The sequence below is a fragment of the Coregonus clupeaformis genome, chromosome 33 (genome assembly GCF_020615455.1).
Source record: "Coregonus clupeaformis isolate EN_2021a chromosome 33, ASM2061545v1, whole genome shotgun sequence".
In the NCBI taxonomy this organism is placed as follows: domain Eukaryota; kingdom Metazoa; phylum Chordata; class Actinopteri; order Salmoniformes; family Salmonidae; genus Coregonus; species Coregonus clupeaformis.
Genome location: NC_059224.1, coordinates 34343438 through 34363604, shown reverse-complemented (window position 1 = coordinate 34363604; position 20167 = coordinate 34343438). Strand labels below are relative to the sequence as shown.

General features: G+C 41.9%; 1 protein-coding gene across 6 annotated transcripts in view; it reads right to left on the bottom strand.

Annotated features, from left to right (window-relative positions):
* Nucleotides 1–568: 568 nt before the first annotated feature.
* Nucleotides 569–20167, bottom strand: part of LOC121549049 (collagen alpha-1(XII) chain) — a 90040-nt gene continuing 70441 nt past the window's right edge. For 4 of the 6 annotated variants that reach the window (XM_041860866.2, XM_041860862.2, XM_041860865.2 and 1 more), the window contains 17 exons: nucleotides 18587–18729; nucleotides 17834–17943; nucleotides 12638–12796; nucleotides 12287–12364; nucleotides 10770–10856; nucleotides 10268–10321; nucleotides 9499–9594; nucleotides 8857–8910; nucleotides 7460–7513; nucleotides 7295–7348; nucleotides 6907–6978; nucleotides 6731–6766; nucleotides 6562–6628; nucleotides 6239–6424; nucleotides 5090–5158; nucleotides 2873–3043; nucleotides 569–1515 (listed from right to left, as the gene is read on the bottom strand). In XM_041860866.2, the coding sequence (XP_041716800.1) occupies nucleotides 1394–1515; nucleotides 2873–3043; nucleotides 5090–5158; nucleotides 6239–6424; nucleotides 6562–6628; nucleotides 6731–6766; nucleotides 6907–6978; nucleotides 7295–7348; nucleotides 7460–7513; nucleotides 8857–8910; nucleotides 9499–9594; nucleotides 10268–10321; nucleotides 10770–10856; nucleotides 12287–12364; nucleotides 12638–12796; nucleotides 17834–17943; nucleotides 18587–18729 (1612 nt within the window). In that variant the 3' untranslated portion in view covers nucleotides 569–1393. Of the gene's footprint in view, nucleotides 2613–2864; nucleotides 3044–5089; nucleotides 5159–6238; nucleotides 6425–6561; nucleotides 6629–6730; nucleotides 6767–6906; nucleotides 6979–7294; nucleotides 7349–7459; nucleotides 7514–8856; nucleotides 8911–9498; nucleotides 9595–10267; nucleotides 10322–10769; nucleotides 10857–12286; nucleotides 12365–12637; nucleotides 12797–17833; nucleotides 17944–18586; nucleotides 18730–20167 lie in introns of those variants that run through there. The other 2 variants (XM_041860863.2, XM_041860864.2) reach the window with 2 other exon arrangements.

Genomic DNA, 20167 nt, shown 5'->3' with positions numbered 1-20167 from the left:
AAAAGAAAATACTCAGAGTAGCATGCTCATTTTCTCTTGACTACACCCCCACCATTGATAAATTAAGTACCTTTCCAGATTCTTCTTATCTGTTCCTAGTCCCCTCATTCCTTCCATATTTAAATCGCAGGGCAAAGAAGTAGCTCAATTTGCTAAACTTGTCCTCTCGTTCCAAATTCCCGTCAGACACTTATTCTCTGTTAATTTGTCTGAAAAAACATGGTTAGAAATGAATAACTTGATGGTTTAACAATTTAGACATTAACTGGACATTGAATCTTGCTGCCATTTTCTCTCTCACCTCTTGACTTTTGCTTTGTTCACACTAAACCACACCTCTCATGACCTTTGTCTTTAGTTGTACCAATCAAAATAGTTCTGCCTTCAGGGCATCCAATCAAAATGAGTTTACATCCTGTCCTCATAGGCAGATCTGCCCCAGAACAAAGTTCATGTTATTACAGTTTCCTAGATTTGATTGTTGTAGATGTTTTAATACATACCCCTGAAAACAATCCCTATCTAAATCATCTATTTAGCTGCTGTGATATAATGATTGACACAACAGTACATTTTCAGTAGTTTTATTGAAAAATGCCTCTTGAGTTTCAGAAATAAATAAGAAAATAAGGCTGTGGAATTCACAATTTGCAGTTAAAACATGAAGCAGAAATACCATATCCATAGTCTTGCACACAAATTCCAACTGCATTCGATATTGTTAAAACAACAATGACAACAACTATATTCTGATTAACAAACCGTACTAAATATACACCACAGACATGCAATTCCACCTTTGGTAAAATCAGCTGTGAGTTGATATAAGAAAACTGATAAATATTTTGTCTAAAGATACAAAATGGAAGCCATGTTTAACTGCAGTACTGAAGATGAAAACTGTAGGTAGATGGTGAACAAATGGCCATCTTTCAAGTGAGAAAAAACGTAAAAGTATAAAATAGGAAGAAAAAAAACATTTGATAATCAGAAATGTTGGATGAACCTTAATTGATAAGAGGCGTTTTTCATTGGATGCCCCAACACTGTGTGAACAAACATTTGCTTTCCTTTAATACCTTTGAATGTTGGTTTTGTCATGAAGAGTGCATTGTCTAACACTGCAATTCAATAACACTTAATGCAGATATGTTACAAGCAAAATACACAATAGGGAAAACAGCAAGCTCACAGATTGTCATGGAATAATTTCTTGGATTTTGTTTTTGCCTCCCCTCCCCCAACAAAAGATGAATTTACATATGATTTAAGGTACTTCCAAATATAGAGGTATCAAACCCCTTTTTAGTGAAATGTGCATAGCCCTTAATGACACCACATGTGAACACAGCAACAACAAAAACAAGAAGAACAAAAAAATAACATCCTCTTTTTATGAACCTATACTTTTGGATTCCATTCTTGATAGTGACCTCTTTCGACGCTCGTTTTGTGAGTCATCTTCTTCTTCAGGTATTGGGACTACGTAGGTTTCAGGCTCAGGTGGATATGGGTCTGGTTGGAAATAGTGTTTTATGCCAATTGAACATGAGTGTAATTTGCAGAGTATGTCAGGCTCAACATGCACAAAATGAATTGTTGTGTTAGGTTTTCTTTTCAGGCTTGGACTTACAGTATACTGGTGAAATGACAATTGAGTGGATGTGGTAATTTACCTCTACATGTTGTTATTTTCAAAGGCACTGATAGAAAGGGTTTGTAAACAATTCAGTGTGTTTTCTGTTAGTACAGTTTGAGTGGTGGGTGGATTCAATCATTTAACAGAATCATCATTGCCATTTGCTGCAACTCATTCATTTACAAAATATCAACACAAAATATAAAAAATAAAGTAAGAGTTCTACCACCAGTCTATTCATACGTTTTGGAATTGAGAGGTTATTCCTCATAACATAACAGAGGTAACCATCCGGTACTGGAAGAATATCAATTATTCCTACAGCATGAATGAATGATGATTCTTAGAATGCTACTACCGTGTACATAGATAGAAAAGCTAAACCTCCAAGGTCACATGGTACAAAAGGCACGTGGTTCAATATGGCCCTGAGCAGTCTGTGTGTGTTTAGGCTACAGAAACATCACTTTTAGGGACGTGGTAGAAAAAGAAGCATTCATGTTGGCATTCACTAAGCAGCAGGTTACAAGGCAAAAGCATAACTACAGGTGTTAAAAACTACATTTAGTGGATGTGATTTAAACATCATTTACAAGGCATCATTAGTTTATTTACAGATATCACCTCAAGAGTAACCATGTTAATGTTGTTGTATTGTTTTTGTTTGTTTGTACATGCTTTTCCACCCGATAGAAGGTCTTTGTCTGCTCGTTCTTTGGCTTCAAGATGCAAACAGGCAAGTATGTTGTTGCCATCACCGGTGCTTGTTTGATCTAGTTGTTCTACAATGTTGTTAGTACCGGTCCTCGTTGTGGTTCTTGTCTTTCTCAACATAGTTTGTTAATCTTATCCTTTGGTGGTTATCCTCAAACAGCTCTAGAGCACGTGAGCAAGTATCTCAGTAACAGGACTTTTTTTCAGGAATTCAAAGTGAAAGCAGCACAGGCGATTTAGAAAGTTTACTATGGTGAACCTGAAATAGGTCAAACGGGGTGTTAGTCTTCAGTTGGTATGGGAATATTTACTTTCTCTCCAAATGTTAATAAATGAATTATCACAATTTATATATAGTCGTTTCTGGAATATATCAATTTTGTCATCAGTCTGTACTGTACTCACTTATGTTACGTAATAACTATGTAGTAACTACTCGTGCTTTTCACTCATGTTTCATGCTTCGGTGACATGCAGTCATTGAGGATGTCATGCCCATCAACCTTTCCATTTATGTACCTCTGTATCCTTGTCCATTGTAAGGAATGCCGACACACTGGGAGGAGTCACAGTAGCCAGGAGTGCCGGGTTGGCCCCTAATACCTGCGAACCCTTGGCGCCCAGGAGGACCGCGGGGCCCAGAGGAGCCTGTGGAGCCTGGAGGGCCGGTCCGAGCTTCGCCTGTTGGGCCTGTGGAGAGAAAAATCACAATCGACCAATCAGAAGGCATCGGCATGTCATCACCCTGTGACATCAGTGGGAACTATAAGTGTAGTAACTGTTTCTGTAACAGTTTGGAACATAGTTTTTTTCTTTTCTTTTTTTTACTTAAGAAGGAAAACCCTGGATTTATTCGTTGATCCTTTTTCCCCCTCTGTTTCGTCTAGACGTTTATAAAAGCTAAGCTTGGAATTTTTCTCAGTCTCGCATCCATGGTCCTCGAAGTCCTTTAAACATGTGTTGTGAATGAGACCACGAGAGGAAGACCTCAGCACATCGATCTGATGCCCCTGAACAATGACTCACCATCAGCTAGCTTCCCCAGTAATCTGGGCATATCCTTTTCCCTGATTCAAGACCACTTTCCAAGTCTTGAACTTGTAGACCTTGAAGCCCAATGCTTTATAGTGAAGTGTGCTTTATTACAGAGGGAGTGGGTGGCTATAGTGAAGCGTGCTGAATTACAATGGGAATGGATGGCTGTATTACCTGTATTGCTACTCTACGGCCCCTGGCAAGACAAGCTCATATTATTGTTGGATGGCCTGGCAGGCGGTTTGGCTGGAATCTGTTGCTGTAGCTCCATTACACGGTTAAACCAATGGGAATCCCGCTGTCTGATCTCTGGTTTCAGAACTCAATCTATGATCTCTGTCAGCGCACTGGTCCTATCAGTGACAGCTTGTAATGACTGTGGTACTGCTCAAGCCATTAGAATGGATGAAGACTAAGGAGAGCACATCATCTGAAATGGACCAACTCTGGTTAGTATCCATATGAAGTTTGATGTTGCTTATCTGTTTGGTACATGAAATCTGTGATGTACATAAACCCGTGGTGTAAAGTACTTAAGTAAAAAATAATTTTAAGTTTTCGGGGGGTAACTGTACTTTACTATTTATAATTTTGACAGGTTTTACTCCACTATATTTCTAAAGGAAATATGTACTTTTTACTCCCAGACATTTTCCCTGACACATTTAGAATGCTCAGGCAGGACAGCAATATGGTCCAATTCAGGAACCTACCAATATAACACGTTTTCATCCCTACTGCCTCTGATCTGGTGGACTCACTAAACACAAATACTGCACTTGTAAATGATGTCTGTGTTGGAGTGTGCCCCTGTCTGTCTGTAAAAATGGTGCTGTCTGGTTTGCATAATATAAGGAATTTGATGTATAGCATTTACTTTTGCTTTTTACTTTTACTCAAGTATGACAATTGTACTCGAGTACATTTAAAACCAGATAATTTTAGACTTTTTCTCAAGTAATATTTTACTGGGTGACTTTCACTTTGACTTAAGTCATTTTCTATTAAGGTATCTTTACTTTTACTCAAGTATGACAATAGAGTAGTTTTTCCACCACTGCATAAACCTCTCTCACTCTTTTGGTCTGTAACTGCTGTCCTTTACTTTCACTTTGAACTGACACTGTTCGAACCATGAGGTGTTATAGAGTTTGGATGTTGCCTATCTTCAGGTGCTGCAATTCATGTTTACCGCAGTGTGAATAGAAAATGTATTTCAACATCTGTGTGTACGAACACCTCATACACAAAGGCAACATAAAACCCCTAGAAGGTAGAGTGTTCAACTGGGAAAATGCTGGATGGCAGTGTTGGTAATTTATTAAACACAGCTTCCCCAGCATTGCTTTCAGGCAACACCTCTGAGCTGAGCAACGCTTGGTTTAGCAGCCTGTAGTTACAGCTAAGGAGATTTGAACTGGGAGAAATGGTTCAATTCATAGTGACACATCCAGCTTACAAAGAGAGACGTGGCCAGAATGACCCCCCATTACTTCAGCTAAAGTAAAGTAATGATTGATTTCCCCAGATTCTACCAAAGAATATGACGCCATGCGAATCACTCTGAGAGATTAACCTTAATGAATGAGCACCCTCATGGAATGGGATAGATATTGCTATTAAGACTCAGATGGGGCGCAATGCAGGACAAAAGACAAAGACTGGATTGTTGTAGATCTGGAGCAAAAATGTGAAACTAACCAGGTGGTCCTCTTTGTCCTCTCTGTCCGACTGCTGCTGTCCCTCGATCACCCTTCTCTCCTGCAGGGCCTGGGAAACAAACATAGATAATCACTCACAGCAGACAAAGACAAGGACACACACTCAAAGAGAAAAGCCTAATGCAACCACTATGAGTGCACAGGAATTGAAATATTCATGTATTCAATATCCAAGCCACTGAAAACAGTCTGAGAAAGGCCTATGTAAAGACACACAGAAATACAGGCAGAACCACTGAGATGAATGGAATATTTTGTGAACATGAGACTTTGGAAAAGTCTGTGAAGGCTTCATTCCATTGTTATCGCAGCAATTCTAAGACAGAATTGTATGTCTATGGAAAAATGTCCAGTCTTTGTTCCAACCGTGACAATATGATCGATTATCTTCTGATTCCACACAGCAAGACACTTCTCAACAGCTTCTACCCCCAAGCCATAAGACTCCTGAACAGCTAATCATGGCTACCCGGACTATTCGCACTGCCCCCCCACCCCATCCTTTTTACGCTGCTGCTACTCTGTTAATTATTTATGCATAGTCACTTTAACTCTACCCACATGTACATATTACTTAAACTATCTCAACTAGCCGGTACCCCCCTGTATATATAGCCTCCCTACTGTTATTTTATTTTACTTCTGCTCTTTTTTTCTCAACACTTTTTTTGTTGTTGTTTTATTTTTACTTTTTTTGTTAAAAATAAATGCACTTTTGGTTAAGGGCTGTAAGTAAGCATTTCACTGTAATGTCTGCACCTGTTGTATTCGGCGCATGTGACCAATAAAATTTGATTTGATTTGATTTAGTTAGGCCTACTGATATTGAACAGCTGGGCCAGGGGTGCCAATTCCTGGAGACCCATGTGTATGTTGGTTTTTGTTGCTTCCTTTCAATTCGTGTCCAAGTAAGACCTAGGTGACAACTAGGTGAGGGGAGTTCCTAACTATTCAATGATTAATCAATTACTTGACCAATGAAGTACAAGGGAGAGAAAATCCGCAGACATACTGCCGTCCAGGAATTGAGATTGACACACCAGAGCTAGACCTATTGATAAACAGCGTTATTAGTCAACATAGGGGAAATCTTGGGCTGCTGACAGTCATGGACATCCGGACGACGTACCTCTCTCGCCTTGCTGGCCAGGTTGTCCTGGACTTCCTGGGAATCCATTCCTGCCTGTCTGTCCGGGCTCTCCAATGGGACCCTGGTTACCGCTGGGCCCAGGGGGTCCGGGGGGACCTGGGTTGTTGCTGCTACGGTAACCGCTAGGAATCTGGTTCAGCATGGAATTGACTCTACTCATTTGTCCTGAAAAACAACAATGATAAACACAAACATTGAGAAGACAACAGACATTTCATGAAAGGCAGACTCTGCTAGGACTTTGATTTCTCTCTGGTGAAAGAGCTACTTACACATTTAGTGCTGAAAAAAGGCCCACTCACCATTTATTATCTGCTCACACACTTGTCTGGCAATGGATCGCATCATGTTCTGAGGAGCAAAGTCACCCTAGAAACAAACAGAGAGGAAGGCTTGTGATGAATATGCATGACTTACTGAGATTTACTCAGGTTCAAAACATGAAGCTAGAACCATGGAGATGTCACTCACTCTCTCTCCTCTGTCCCCTTTAATACCATTGGCTCCCTGAAATAAAATGTAAATACAAGGCCGTTACATCTCACTGCACACAGATGTATGTACTGTGTGACGCAACAACTTTGCCTTTCAGTGGTTTGCATGACATACAGATCTGTATTATGAGATTTGGTGAGATAGATGCTTACCGGAACACCTGTGTCACCAGGCTTTCCTGGTTTTCCTGAAGCCCCAGGCATTCCAGGAGATCCAGGAGGTCCCTGAATAGTGACAAGAACAAAATAACCAATAAAATACATGTATTGCACCATGCACTTGAAGGGACCACAATGGGAAGTCATTTACTTTGTTTTATCCCTATTTTTAAAATGTATGTACTTTGTGTATGTCTATTTTTTTACTTGCAAATAAAACAATCAATCAATACAGTGACACAAACAACGGAACAAATCAGATACAGTGACACAAACAAAATAACCACTCAGATTACACTCAAGAAACTTCTGTAGTTTAGGAGAGGCTGAGTTTGACAGTTACATTTATTTATCTCCCTGACTGTATTTTGTCTGAGCATACCATTGGTCCTGTTGGACCTCTGGATCCGGCCTGTCCTTCCTTTCCTTGGGGTCCCTGCATTCACAACACACAGACAATAGAGTTAAACAAGTTGAGCTGATGGGATCTAGTTCATTTGACAGACATTGTGTAATCTTTAGACAATGGCCCATTGATTTGACTCACCCTCGGTCCAGCAGGTCCGATTGGGCCGATGGTCCCAGCTACCCCAGGTGGACCCTGGGAAAAAAGGCGGAAACACAACCCACGTCAGAGCTGGACTTTCTTTTTTCCTCACAGCTCACATTAACACAGGTCACGTACCTTTGACCAACCAACTCAAACCAGTTTGTTTAACCGCTAGTTTTCTGTGTGTCAAACAGTAAATCTCCTTTTTATTTCTAATTTTCTCTGAAACCCTGCTCACTTTTATTTATTGTCAATCCTCTCTCGCCTTTGATGCTTTGGCAAACGATTTACAGGGAACATAATATATTCCAGATCCATTTTATTGGCCATTATAAACCAGGACTGCATACTCTGCAAGTCATTAAATGCATGTTGCTATTTCTTCTGTTCTATCACGGTCACCTGCAAACACTACCCACAATCCATTTTAGCGATGGGTTGTGGGTTCACATTTTTCACATTTTTGTCATTTAGCAGACACTTACAGTAGTGAGCTCATACATTTTTTATTTTTTTTTGTACTGGTCCCCCGTGGGAATCGAACCCACAACCCTGGTGTTGCAAGCGCCATGCTCTACCAACTGAGCCACACGGGACCAAGTTCACCACTTGGTAATTCATTCTCCAGTGTCTTGTGGCATCAACAAACCTGCATGAATTCTGAACTGAGGTAACATTTTTGTAGGGAGGGGGAAGGCTTGCTTTCCATTTGACTCTGCATAGAAGTACTCTGAGTTTACTTGTAGACACAAAAGAGGCTTCTCCTTTTTATCAGTAAATAAAAGGGGCAGGCTTTTTCTAGAAATACAAAAGATGCCATTTTATGTATGAGGACTGGAGGGGGCTATTTGTTTGTGGCGTTATGTTTCACACTTATGTTGTGAAATTGTTAGCTTTTACTTGTTAGATATTACTGCACTGTCAGAGCTAGAAACACAAGCATTTCGCTACGCCCGCAATAACGTCTGCTAAACACGTGTATGTGACCAATACAATTTGATTTGATTTGTGAGTTTAATGGAAACCATCTCAGAGGATCTCTCTTTCCATTCTTCCAATCTATATCACCTCATCAGCTTTGTATGCACCATAGTTCAACTGACACAAAGAGGAAGGCCTAATGTGCACGGCCTAACCAGAAGCCTCTGGTGAAGAGGCATTGTATATCAAGGTGATTTGTTTTCCACTTGACTACAAGAAAGATTAAATCCAAATTTGGGAATCTCAACCTGTTTTTAGTTACTGCCTCTTTGTGAGTTCTCCTCATATGAAATATTGTCTGTGGCTTGCCACATGGAGAGAGGGCAGAGTAGCAGCATATCTGTACCCTGTGAATTATCCCTGATTTCCTGTTCTAAACCACAGCCGGGGCGGTGAGCCAAAGCAGCACTCACTTTCTGTCCAGGTAGCCCAGAATCACCAGCTTCTCCTTTGGGTCCTTGGCGGCCCTGAAACAGTGGAGGGAAAAACACATTCACACTCAGTGGATAACAACATAATACTTCCTCCAAACTCAACACTCACTAACCTTTGGGTGACAGATCTAAGAAAATGTGTTGTGCCAATCTGTCTTTAACCCAAGGTAAACACGCTGTGATGAGAGTTCTGTGCGAGATGTGTCGAAGTGTATTGGTGATGTCTGAACAGTCTAATGGTAATGCCCTTTTTTAGCGAAGAAGTGGAGAAACATTTATATTGAGTTTGGGTGCTTTTCAGAGAAGGAAATCCCAGTGGAGATTTATGTAGCTGCATTGAGATTAGGCTGGTTTAAAGGAGTCAGATATCACGTATCCCTAGACATGAAGAAATGCAGGCTCAACAGGCCTCTGCCACAATTACTCCGCAGCTTGTAAATTCCTTACATAATAATTGGACAAAATGATCCCTATTTGGTGTGTGGGGGCATCGTGGGATTTACGTGTAACTGCTGGAAATGAGCCATGCGCAGCAGCATTGCCTGTGGCTGGGGAGAAGGGAGTGTATGTGGCATGTGGAATGTGTGAGCGTGGAGTGTTCAGTGTAAGAGTGAGACTCACGGCTTCTCCTGGAATAGACAGCCCGCTAGGTCCTTGAGGGCCGGGCAGACCCATAGGTCCTGGCAATCCTGTATCTCCACGCGGTCCAATTGGACCCTATCAGAGAAACAAAGACAAGAGATAAGAATCAATTAGAGCTGGAAAGAATGTTGCTATTGAGATCTCCAGACTGAAAATATGCTACTGTTGCAATCTCTGGAAGAAGGCACCAGAAACCGTGGAATGCCTACACTGTCAAACAGAGCCTCCCTCCATTTTTGAGAAGACTACCATACTCCTAATAAGTGAATTCAGATGTGTTTCTTCCCCTTCAAAGCCATGAAACTGTAAACAGTTCTCAGTTTTCATCAAGAGCAGAAAAGCTTTAAGGAGACTCCAATTTCCCACATTCTCCAAATGGTGTCAAATGCCTTGACCACTTTATGACTTGCCTGCCGTCGGTTATGACTTTAAAAGGTAACCCTGCAGTCACTAGTTTACTCCAATTAGGGGAGGGGTTGTGGGGTTGGAAAGTAATAAAGGAAAATATATATTTTTTAAGGATATGTACTGTATATATATATGTATGTATGTATGTATATGTATATATATATATATTTGTGGGGAAAAAACATATGGGGGATTGGAAGTGATGCAGACAATTACATTGATGGAAGTTACAATCTATCTGCAATATTAAAGCTGATCTACCCCCTAAACAAAAAAGAAAAAAAAGAAAACTGCTGTCCTAAAGAGGGAATCTGAGAGGTGAGGTTAGTGAGGTACTTACAGCCGGGCCAGTCTCTCCTCTTTCACCCCGGGGACCTTTGCTACCGGGTGCGCCCTGGTGAAGAAAGATCATTTGTCAAGTTAACACAGTGACAGAGAGGAGTGTCCAGAAGACCAGACCCATACTCAGGATGGATGCTCCCTCCCTGGGGGCTTCATAATCATAACTGTAGTTTCCTTCTGGTTTGCCCTTTTAAAATGAAATACAAGCCAACTTGTACTGTGCAGTGTACAGTCAGTCCTACATAATGAATGAACGTTAGAGTCAAACGTACAGTACATAAATAAAAATGTGTCAAAAATATACTTTTCAATCGGCAGATCAATGAGTTCACTAGAACCCCTGGCCTGCAGTATAGAGATGGAAGGAAAGTGCATCCCAAATGGCACCCTATTCCCTATATAGTGCCCTATGGGCCCTGACCAGAAGTAGTGCACTAAATAGGGAGTAGAGTGCCATTTGGAGACAAATAGAGAGTGTAGTGGGTGTATCTGGTCCTTACCACTGCCCCCTGTGTTCCCTGGGGTCCTGTGCTCTCTGAGGTGCATGTGCAGGCGTTGGGGAGGGACGGGCACTTGGACTCCTCTCTCTGATAACAGGGGAGGGAACAGACAAAGAGAAGTGGTGAGCTGAGATAACTAGAAGGAGTTGGGCTAAAACACAGACCCAGTCCTCTGTGAGTCTGCAGAGATACTGCTAAAGCTACAGGTAATCCTCTCAGCCAGTCTTATGCAAGCAGATTTACAGACTTACCGACTGTAAGTCTCTCCAGATAAGAGTGTCTGCTAAAGGACCGAAATGTAATGTAAATGTAAGCAGACGAAGGGTCAGGAGGTTACAGGATAATATGGCTTATTTTGATTGATTAGATGTTATTAGTTAGTACCAGTAGCACTGTATATCTCAAGGAAGACAAACTGATCAAGTACATGCTCACTACATAAGAGCAATATTTCAATAGAACAACTCTAATCAGGCAGATGTGTTGGCATGCAACAATCATGTAAACACTGGACAGCCTGTTATTGATTTATTATTGAAAGCCCTACCCAAAAGACATGAAACACATTAAAAAAACATTCTGGGTGTCCAACCAACAGTGATTGTGCAGCTCTGATTTGTTGAAACAGAGGTGTGTTCTTGGATATCTCTGGCGGGACTAAAGTGAGAAAGTCCAGATCAAACAGGGGCATTGTCTTGATAGCTTGGCATTGTTTTCTGTTGGATGTAGGTATTGTTGAAGGCCGTTCAAAGTTGTGATGACTTTACAGTCGATAGTCGTTGCTTCTCCGCCTACTGCCCGGGCTCTGGGGCCAATCAGTGTTTGAAGCTGCAGCAGGGCCATTTAAACACAATCATGCCATGCTTAGCTGCTCGTTGAGTGAAATATCCTAAGCTTTCTGTCTGCACATGATTTGACCATTGGGAATCAGATTTCTAGGGATGCAGTTTCACTTTTACTGCATCTGTTATACAAGTTATCAGGACAGCATTAGAATCCAAGACACGGCTTATAAAATACAGGCTTGTTTTCCCATTGTTCCTCCTCACGTGTTCAGGATGATGTAAGCATGTCCTAAAGCAGATGGATATGCATTTGTTTACTGCCGTGTTAAAAGATGAGACAAGCAAGATGTATTGGAAGCATGTGTCTAATACGCACATGTGCACACACACACAATTGGACTTGATCTCAGTCACGGACACTCATGCCAGGCCAAAAGCACACACACATACTCAGAGGCTCAACAGGTGTCAAGAGGACTATAGATTTGGGTCAGTGAAGATGCTTACAGACTGCTCAGAGCTTGTTTTGCAGCCTGTTAAATTGTACCACCTGCCTCTCCCCTCCAGCGAGGTCCAGGTGTAGGGTGAAGTTGCCCCTAGTCGCTGATCTGGGATTAGTTTAGCATTTTCTCCACTAATGGTTAAGGTTAGGATTGGGGGAGAGGAAGCTGATCCTAGATCTGTACCTTGGGGAAATTTCAGCAGAGGTCCACTGAGGCTCCTTTTACTCACCATAGATGGAAGGTCACAGCATCTGTCTCTGCTCGTCCAGCCAAGGGTGCACACTATATCAAACATCTGGAGCTGGAACTGTGGAACAGGAAAAAAAGGACATTTACATACTTCCTCCGGATCCCAAAACACAAAATAAGAAAACAAGGAGAACATGCAGACAGAGAGCCCGCAGATCATCAGATAAGTATAACTTAGGCACATTCCATTTGGGGTGCACTGTGTTGGAGGGAGTGAGCTTCAAAGCTTCCTCCTGTCATAACAACACTTAGATACACAGGGGCACTAAAACCGACATGCTAGTAGGCTTGTAGGTCCATATCCTTTGATGTTGTATGACAGTTCACTTACAGTTGCAGATTCTCCCTTGGAGCTGATGGACTTGGACATTTTGCCAAGAACTTGATAGCCATCCGTGGATGTGTTTCCAGACTCCTTAATCTCCTTGTCCGCCACCTCTTGGCAGTCGAGGTTCAGCTTGACATTGGTGGGGGAAACAAGGATGTGGAGCTGCAGAGAGAAAAGATTGAGAGTTGTTACATTCTTTGTCCAGGACATACTTTCGTCTAGGACCGTCTGCTATCTATCCTAAGATTGCAAATCATTGGGTTATCTGGGTTTGGCAACAGAGCACAGAGAGACACAGGGTGTATTTGTTCATTGATGTGTTGTTCATTGAATCTCTCCAAAAGAGATAGGCCAGAGTACAATAACGAGAGCAGCACACTAAAATGATTTCAATGTGTTCTGAGGATGTACAGTATCCTAAAAGTGCACTCAGGATAAGATACGCTCAGGATAAGATAATCACCAAAATTGTGATTTCTCATTATTTCCATCGATGTCATCTCCATTCACTGTTAATTACATAATATTAGTCATATAGCATGTCATATCATCAGTAAGATTAATCGAGTGTGGTAGAACACAGTAGGAAATACCGGATCAGCTGTTTTGCCTACTGATTTACAGAGCACCGACATCCATTCATCTGTCTCACTTACTTGCGGTGATGGGGTTAAAGTGATGTGGTGTACACCAAGGATGAGTCTTTCCACCACTATGTTTCACAGAGTCAATGTACACACTATGTTGCTAGTCCTTACTCAGATCTCCCTCACCACATCTTCTGATGATGTTGTTTTGTGGTGCGACAGAAGAACTGCTCCCCTTAACTCTTTTGCTCTATTGCCAAGCTTTTAGAGGCTAGCTGCTGTTCTGGGGAGTTCAACTGTAGCCCAGTAACCACATTCTTACTGAGCATGCAAAATGTTCCTGTACCAAGCTATGGAGTCAGCCCCAGAGGTTTGACAACCACACACTGTTTAATTCATTGTGGTCAACAAATGTACAGCTATGTTTAGCCGACCACTAGCAGAGGAAACTCATATGTCAAGATTCTTCTGGGAGAGTGTGCAGACAGACAGCGGAGCACGCTCAGCAATTTATGGCAATTGTGAGTCTATTTTGGATGGCAAGAGGGTAAATAAGGTAAAGGTACTGTGAGAAAGCAACTCGGCTGAAGGAAATTACATCATCATCAGCTCTCTAAAGTGAAGAAGAAATTCAGCACCTCTAGGAATGCTCTATGCAGCCTCAGACTGTCTCCAGTTTAATAACTCTGACTGAGCGATTCATAAAGAGCAATACAACCAAACACCTTGTCACCCATCAAAAATCAGACACACAAAACCTTCAACCCTAAGAAAATGGATACCAAGACGCTATTGTGACGAAAAGGCAAACCCTTGGCCGAGGTTTCCCTGTCTTGGTAAAAATGTGGCGTGCAGCAGGCAGCACAGTTAAAGATGGCATTCCCAGTGAGCTCACTGACGTGACGTCCACGTTACAGATGTTGGGGTTTCCCTTGACCTCTGGTCAGTCACTGGGACAGATTACACGGTTCCTCCCAATGCCAGACCTTCTACCATCATATGACCATGTCCTCTCTCGCTCTCTCTGACATGACGCTTACCATCGTCTAACACGTATTAGCCTTTTCATTCACAAGTCTTGGGTGTTCTCTATCCATTTGGACTACATATGGTTTGCGTTTTGCTCACTGACTCAAGCTTCCATGAAATCCATATGCCTTTATTTTAGTATTATTTGGTACAATTTGCATTAAATGTTATTGTATTTTCCAAACACAAGACAATGGTTTTTGATAATGAATTAAACGGTTGATACGTTCAGCATGGTGAAAAGCAGAGTCCATACTGTCAGGGTATGTCAACACTCATTTATCATCTTTATGGACATTTAAGTTAATTCCTAACTACTATCAATCATGGTTTAAGAAAATGCTTTAGAGTTTGATTCCTGAGGGTCTGCTAAATCTACTGTATGCTTCCAGTAATCTCAGTTGAAAGAAAGGGTTACTGGCGAGAGAACAAAGCATTCAAACTGTCATCGGAAACAGGAAACTAGAGCTGGTTTAGACCAGGGGTTTTCAAACTGGGTTACAGACTGTCTGCATATTGTACCAAATAGGTACTGAAGGGGGTCCGCGATTTTTGTATATATATATTTTTTGCTAGCTGCAACATACAGTGCCTTACAAAAGTATTCATCCCCATTGGCGTTTTTCCTATTTTGTTGCATTACAACCTGTAATTTAAATTGATTTTTATTTGGATTTCATGTAATGGACATACACAAAATAGTCAAAATTGGTGAAGTGAAATTAAAAAAATAACTTGTTTCAAAAAATTCTAAAAAATAAATAACGCAAAGGTGGTGTGTGCATATGTATTCACCCCCGTTTGCTATGAAGCCCTCAAATAAGATCTGGTGCAACCAATTACCTTCAGAAGTCACATAATTAGTTAAATAAAGTCCACCTGTGTGCAATCTAAGTGTCACATGATCTGTCACATGATCTCAGTACATATACACCTGTTCTGAAAGGCCCCAGAGTCTGCAACACCACTAAGCAAGGGGCATCACCAAGCAAGCGGCACCATGAAGACCAAGGAGCTCTCCAAACAGGTCAGGGACAAAGATGTGGAGAAGTACAGATCAGGGTTGGGTTATAAAAAAATATCAGAAACTTTGAATGCCTGTTGATTTTGTTCTAATGTTTGAGGATTTATTTTTGGAATTTCAGAAAATGAGCTTTACAACAGTAAGATTTTCTCTATGCCGCCAAGATACCTTTACCTGTCTAGCTAATAGACTGTGTTAGAGTTTACACTTCCTCTTCCAATGAACTGTGTGGGGAGGTCAAAATAATGAAACTGTCTACCAAATCTGTTCATTTTAAAATGTTGATTACTTCTACTTGCCATCATCATTCACCTGATAATAAAACAAGACGTGATTTTTGTTTTCTGCTAAGATATGATGGGGGTTCCTGGGTCGTCGGTTTGCCTGGGCGGGGGTCCCTGGGCAAGAAAAATTTGTAAACATGTGGTTTATACAGTAGTAGCAGTGAGGATTTTTTTTTACTGGCTGATAGAATGGAATTGTATTTTAACTCAATAAACACACAGGAGGCTCCCAATTCTTTATTTAGAGCACATCTGTTAAACCCATTTTAGGGAGTTTTGTGTCATCGCCGGTAACTAAGACCTTTCAAATGCTGAATTAGCTATTTCCTGACTGCTTAGGTCGAGGTAAATCAACCTTGTGGTGAAGCAGTGCAACCCGGCTGTTTAAAAGCCCATAGCCCTCCTCACCACACAACACTTTCCTAAACCTGCCAGAGATGACTATGAAAACAAACCAGGACATCAATCAAATAAGGGAGTGAGAGTCTGGGTTCAAGCTAACCCGTCTAAATCATGTTTGTTTACGCTGCACATGTTGGCAGCAGGTAGAGAGGACTATGATTTATAAGTCACCAGCTCTGTAACTGACACAGTCATCTACCTCTTAAAAATACATGTGCATTCTACAAAGGAAAGTTTCAACCGCTATACTGACTGAGGGAAATTACAAGTGAAAAGCGCTTACAGTACTCAATCCCTACTCATTACTGTCTGTCTGTCTGTCTGTCTGTCTGTGAGAAGTGTGGTTGAGATCCTGTCCCCAGTGGGAGCTGTAAATTGCCTAGGCTGCGTTCCAAATGGCACCCTATTCCTTACGTAGAGCGTTACTTTTGACCAGGGCCCTATGGGTCAAAATATATGTGTTTGGTAGTTGGTAGTGCACTATATATGGGAATAGGGTGCAGCCCTAGTCTTCTGTCATGTGCCATCTGGTGAAGGTGACATGGCTGGTGAGACAGACAGGCTTTACCAGTAGAATCAGCTCTATCTGGCACTGGATCTCACTCTGAGCCCAGCAGGTCAACACTGGGACAGATACAGCATACATAACCATGCTGGAACACAAGGACAGATCCAGCATACATAACCATGCTGGAACACTTGGACAGATCCAGCATACATAACCATGCTGGGAGGTAAACCACAGAACAGAGTCACCGCCCCTACAGCAACGGCGAGAATTCCCCTGCGGTCGGCTACCAGAGGCAACAGAGGCAAGGCTTGCATCCAACATCCAGGCAGAGAAACTGCAGCAGAGCCAAAAATGGGATGGCGAGAGAGAAAGAGAGAAAGAGAGAGAGAGAAAGGCAGGCAGAAAAACCTCCCCCCAGCCTGGCATTCCACTGCCTCTCTGATGTAATTGTTTAATAGTTATAGCAGTGACCCAATATTTTCCAGACTAGCACGCCAGCAGCGACTAGCAGTACATTTTAATGGTCTCCGCAAAAGGACTTATAGATTCTAGTGAACGTTTGCGATAGGGTTGTTAAATGACTACGTCCACAGCCCCTATGAGCACACTGCTCTGACCTTAAGGTAAATGACGCATTCCAGTGGTTAGGAAACTCCAGTAAGTACCAGCGGGGAGTGCTTCCATATTGCTCTTAATACACAGAGTATACACAGACTGCCTATGGTTAATCTTTAGTGGTCTCCCTCCCTCCGGCTACAACTCACTTAATGCACTAATCCAAGAGATCAAATATGCCAATAGAGGCTGATTTCTCTGCCCCACTTAGTTTCTCTTGGAAACCAACAACCATCGAATTAGAGCCCAATGTGGAGTTGGAGCTGGACCAAACATGACCACTTCAGCTTAGCATGAACCAGTCATTTGATTAGCTTTAAAGTCCAAACAAACTGGTAAAGATCAATGGCCACTTCTATCACTTGATTACTTTGAGAGGATTTGATTACCATCAATAACGTCAATCTATGCATCATGTAACATTGGGGTTTATACAACTTACAGCCAAAGACCATCTGTTTGCATGAGCAGACACTGTTCTGCAGAACACATGTCTGTAGCTCTATCAGAGGTACACCTCCTGTAATATATAATGTATTAGGAATGCCAGGTATCCCTTCTCATTATCTGTGTATCCTCAGGACATGCAAGCTTACAGCAAGAACAAAGGAGCCAACTGTGATTGATGTACCATAACTCCAGTCCAGTTGCCAAGCCCGAATGTTATATAATCTAGCCATTAACTTCAATACACCCAGTATATTCCTCCAATCCCAACAGTCACGCAGACAGACAGTCAGGGTTTACCTTGTGGAAGCTTCCATGGAAGATTTTCTTCACTTGATCATTGTCGAATGTGACCCTCTGAATCTCCCCCCTCGTATCCTTGTTATAATATGAAATTGTTTGGCTGGAAGCTGAAAAGAGAAAAACAAGTTTGGAGAGAGAAAAGAAAGAGGTTACAGATAGCTCTCCAACGTCGAATTAGGACTTGGTGTCATGCAAAGCTCCTAAACTAGAAACAGGACTCCAATACCATTATCACCAATGGGCAGTTTATCATAAAGCACAAGCCGATATGCTTTGTGAAAGCTGCATCACAAACAACATGGTTGGGGCTTTATAAAGGCCAGCTGAACATAGCTTATACAGGATGCTGGAGCTGGAGGAGGGTGAGTGTGGTTACTGAGGGAGACCAAAGCAGCCCTGGCCTCTGGAGCCCATTATGATCCATTCACTGCTCCCATGAGAGAATATCAGACAGAACCACATTAATATATCTACAGCTGCTGGATATGATATCTCCTCCTCACAAAACACTACTTCCCCTTCCTCTATGGCTGTGTCACAAATGGCACCCTATTCCCTATGAAGTGTACTACTTTTGACCAGGGTCCATACGGCTCCGGTCAAAAGTAGTGCATTATGTAGGGAATAGGGGGTCATTTAGGATGCAGCCCCAGTAACCTCTTGTAACCCTTATTGTAACCCTCTATCCTCAATCCTTCAAATCCCCAACCATTAAACCCAAGTCAAAGAAGAAGCGCTAGAGAGCCTTACGATCAATGGTGACCCCGACTTCAGGCTTGTTATCCTTGGTGGACACCTGCCAGATGTCAAAGGCCTCGGTGGGTGTGTCCGGGAGGAGACGGAACATCATGATGATAGTGTAGGAGTGAGGTAGTCCGTCTGGGTGGATCTCTCTGTTCAAACCCCCACACAACCCCAACAATAAGACTGACCATTAAAAAAATGACAAAATACACAATCAATTCACCATTAATATACATGTGTACAGTATTACTCTATGCCTATGAAGCACTGTGATGTGGCTGATGTTGTTCCATAGAGTCGAAAGCAGAGGTAAAACTCTGGTGTGGAAGGTTAAGATGACTGGAGATATTCAGTACTTCACAGGCCTACTGTGCGGCTGATAAATCTTAGAGATGTAGGAGATAGACAGTGTAGTTGGATGTCTCGGAGCTACATGGGCTGAGTGAACCCAGCAGTATGCCAGAACTTCAGATTGAGCTAGAACATTGTTTAAGGGCTGTCCATATTCTGACATGTTCAGACCTGTTGGGTAAGCCAATCACAAGCAAATAAACAGGACATCGTAAATTGATTGACCTAGTTTAGAGTGGAACGGGGTCTAACAGTTTGTCTGAACATAGTTGAGCAAGACGTGTCATCTCCAAGTGCCAAACCAACGTTAATACAGTTTTTACTGCATGGCAAAGGCCCACAAAAAGGTAACGTTTAAAAACAAGTCATTTCTTAACGGCTGCGTTCCCTACATTGACCTCCATCTCCTCAGTCTTCCTCGATTTGAGCGGAGACAAGTTTCAGAGACAGAGACTATCATTATAATCTGAACAAATAGTATTAGGAAATTCTATTACTTAAATTACAAAATGACGGTAACTTTTCCCAAATGTCCTAGTTTTACAGAAGATTCCTGGAATCTGGTATTACTGGAATTCCGTAACCCTAAACAGCATTGATGCCGTTATTCTGCAGACCAAATGCTACTGGAGATGAGGCTTTCCTTCAAAGGTCGATCAAGCCACGACACAGTCAGTCACAGCATATGGAATAATTAGGCACATGTAAACAAATCCTGCTCAACTAAGTATGGTTTTGAGATAATGTCTTCCAGCATGGTTTCCTGAGGGCAAGTTAATTATATGTAATTCACCATAGATCTACAGTGGATGCTGGCAGGCTTTGTGCTGCAACTAAATTATCCCTTAAATCCATTAGCTCACAAAAGCAGTGCAGACATACACTACAAATTAGTGGATTCGGCTATTTCAGCCACACCCGTTGCTGACAGGTGTATATAGCCATGCACATAGCCATGCAATCTCCATAGACAAACATTGGCCGTAGAATGACCCGTATTGAAGAGATCAGTGACTTTTAATGTGGCACCGTCATAAGATGCCACCTTTCCAACAAGTCAGTTCGTCACATTTCTGCCCTGCTAGAGCTGCCCCGGTCAACTGTAAGTGCTGTTATTGTGAAGTGGAAACGTCTAGGATCAACAATGGCACAGACTCGAAGTGGTAGGCCACACAAGCTCACAGAACGGGACCGCCGAGTGCTGAAGCGTGTAGCGTGTAAAAAATAGTCTGTTCT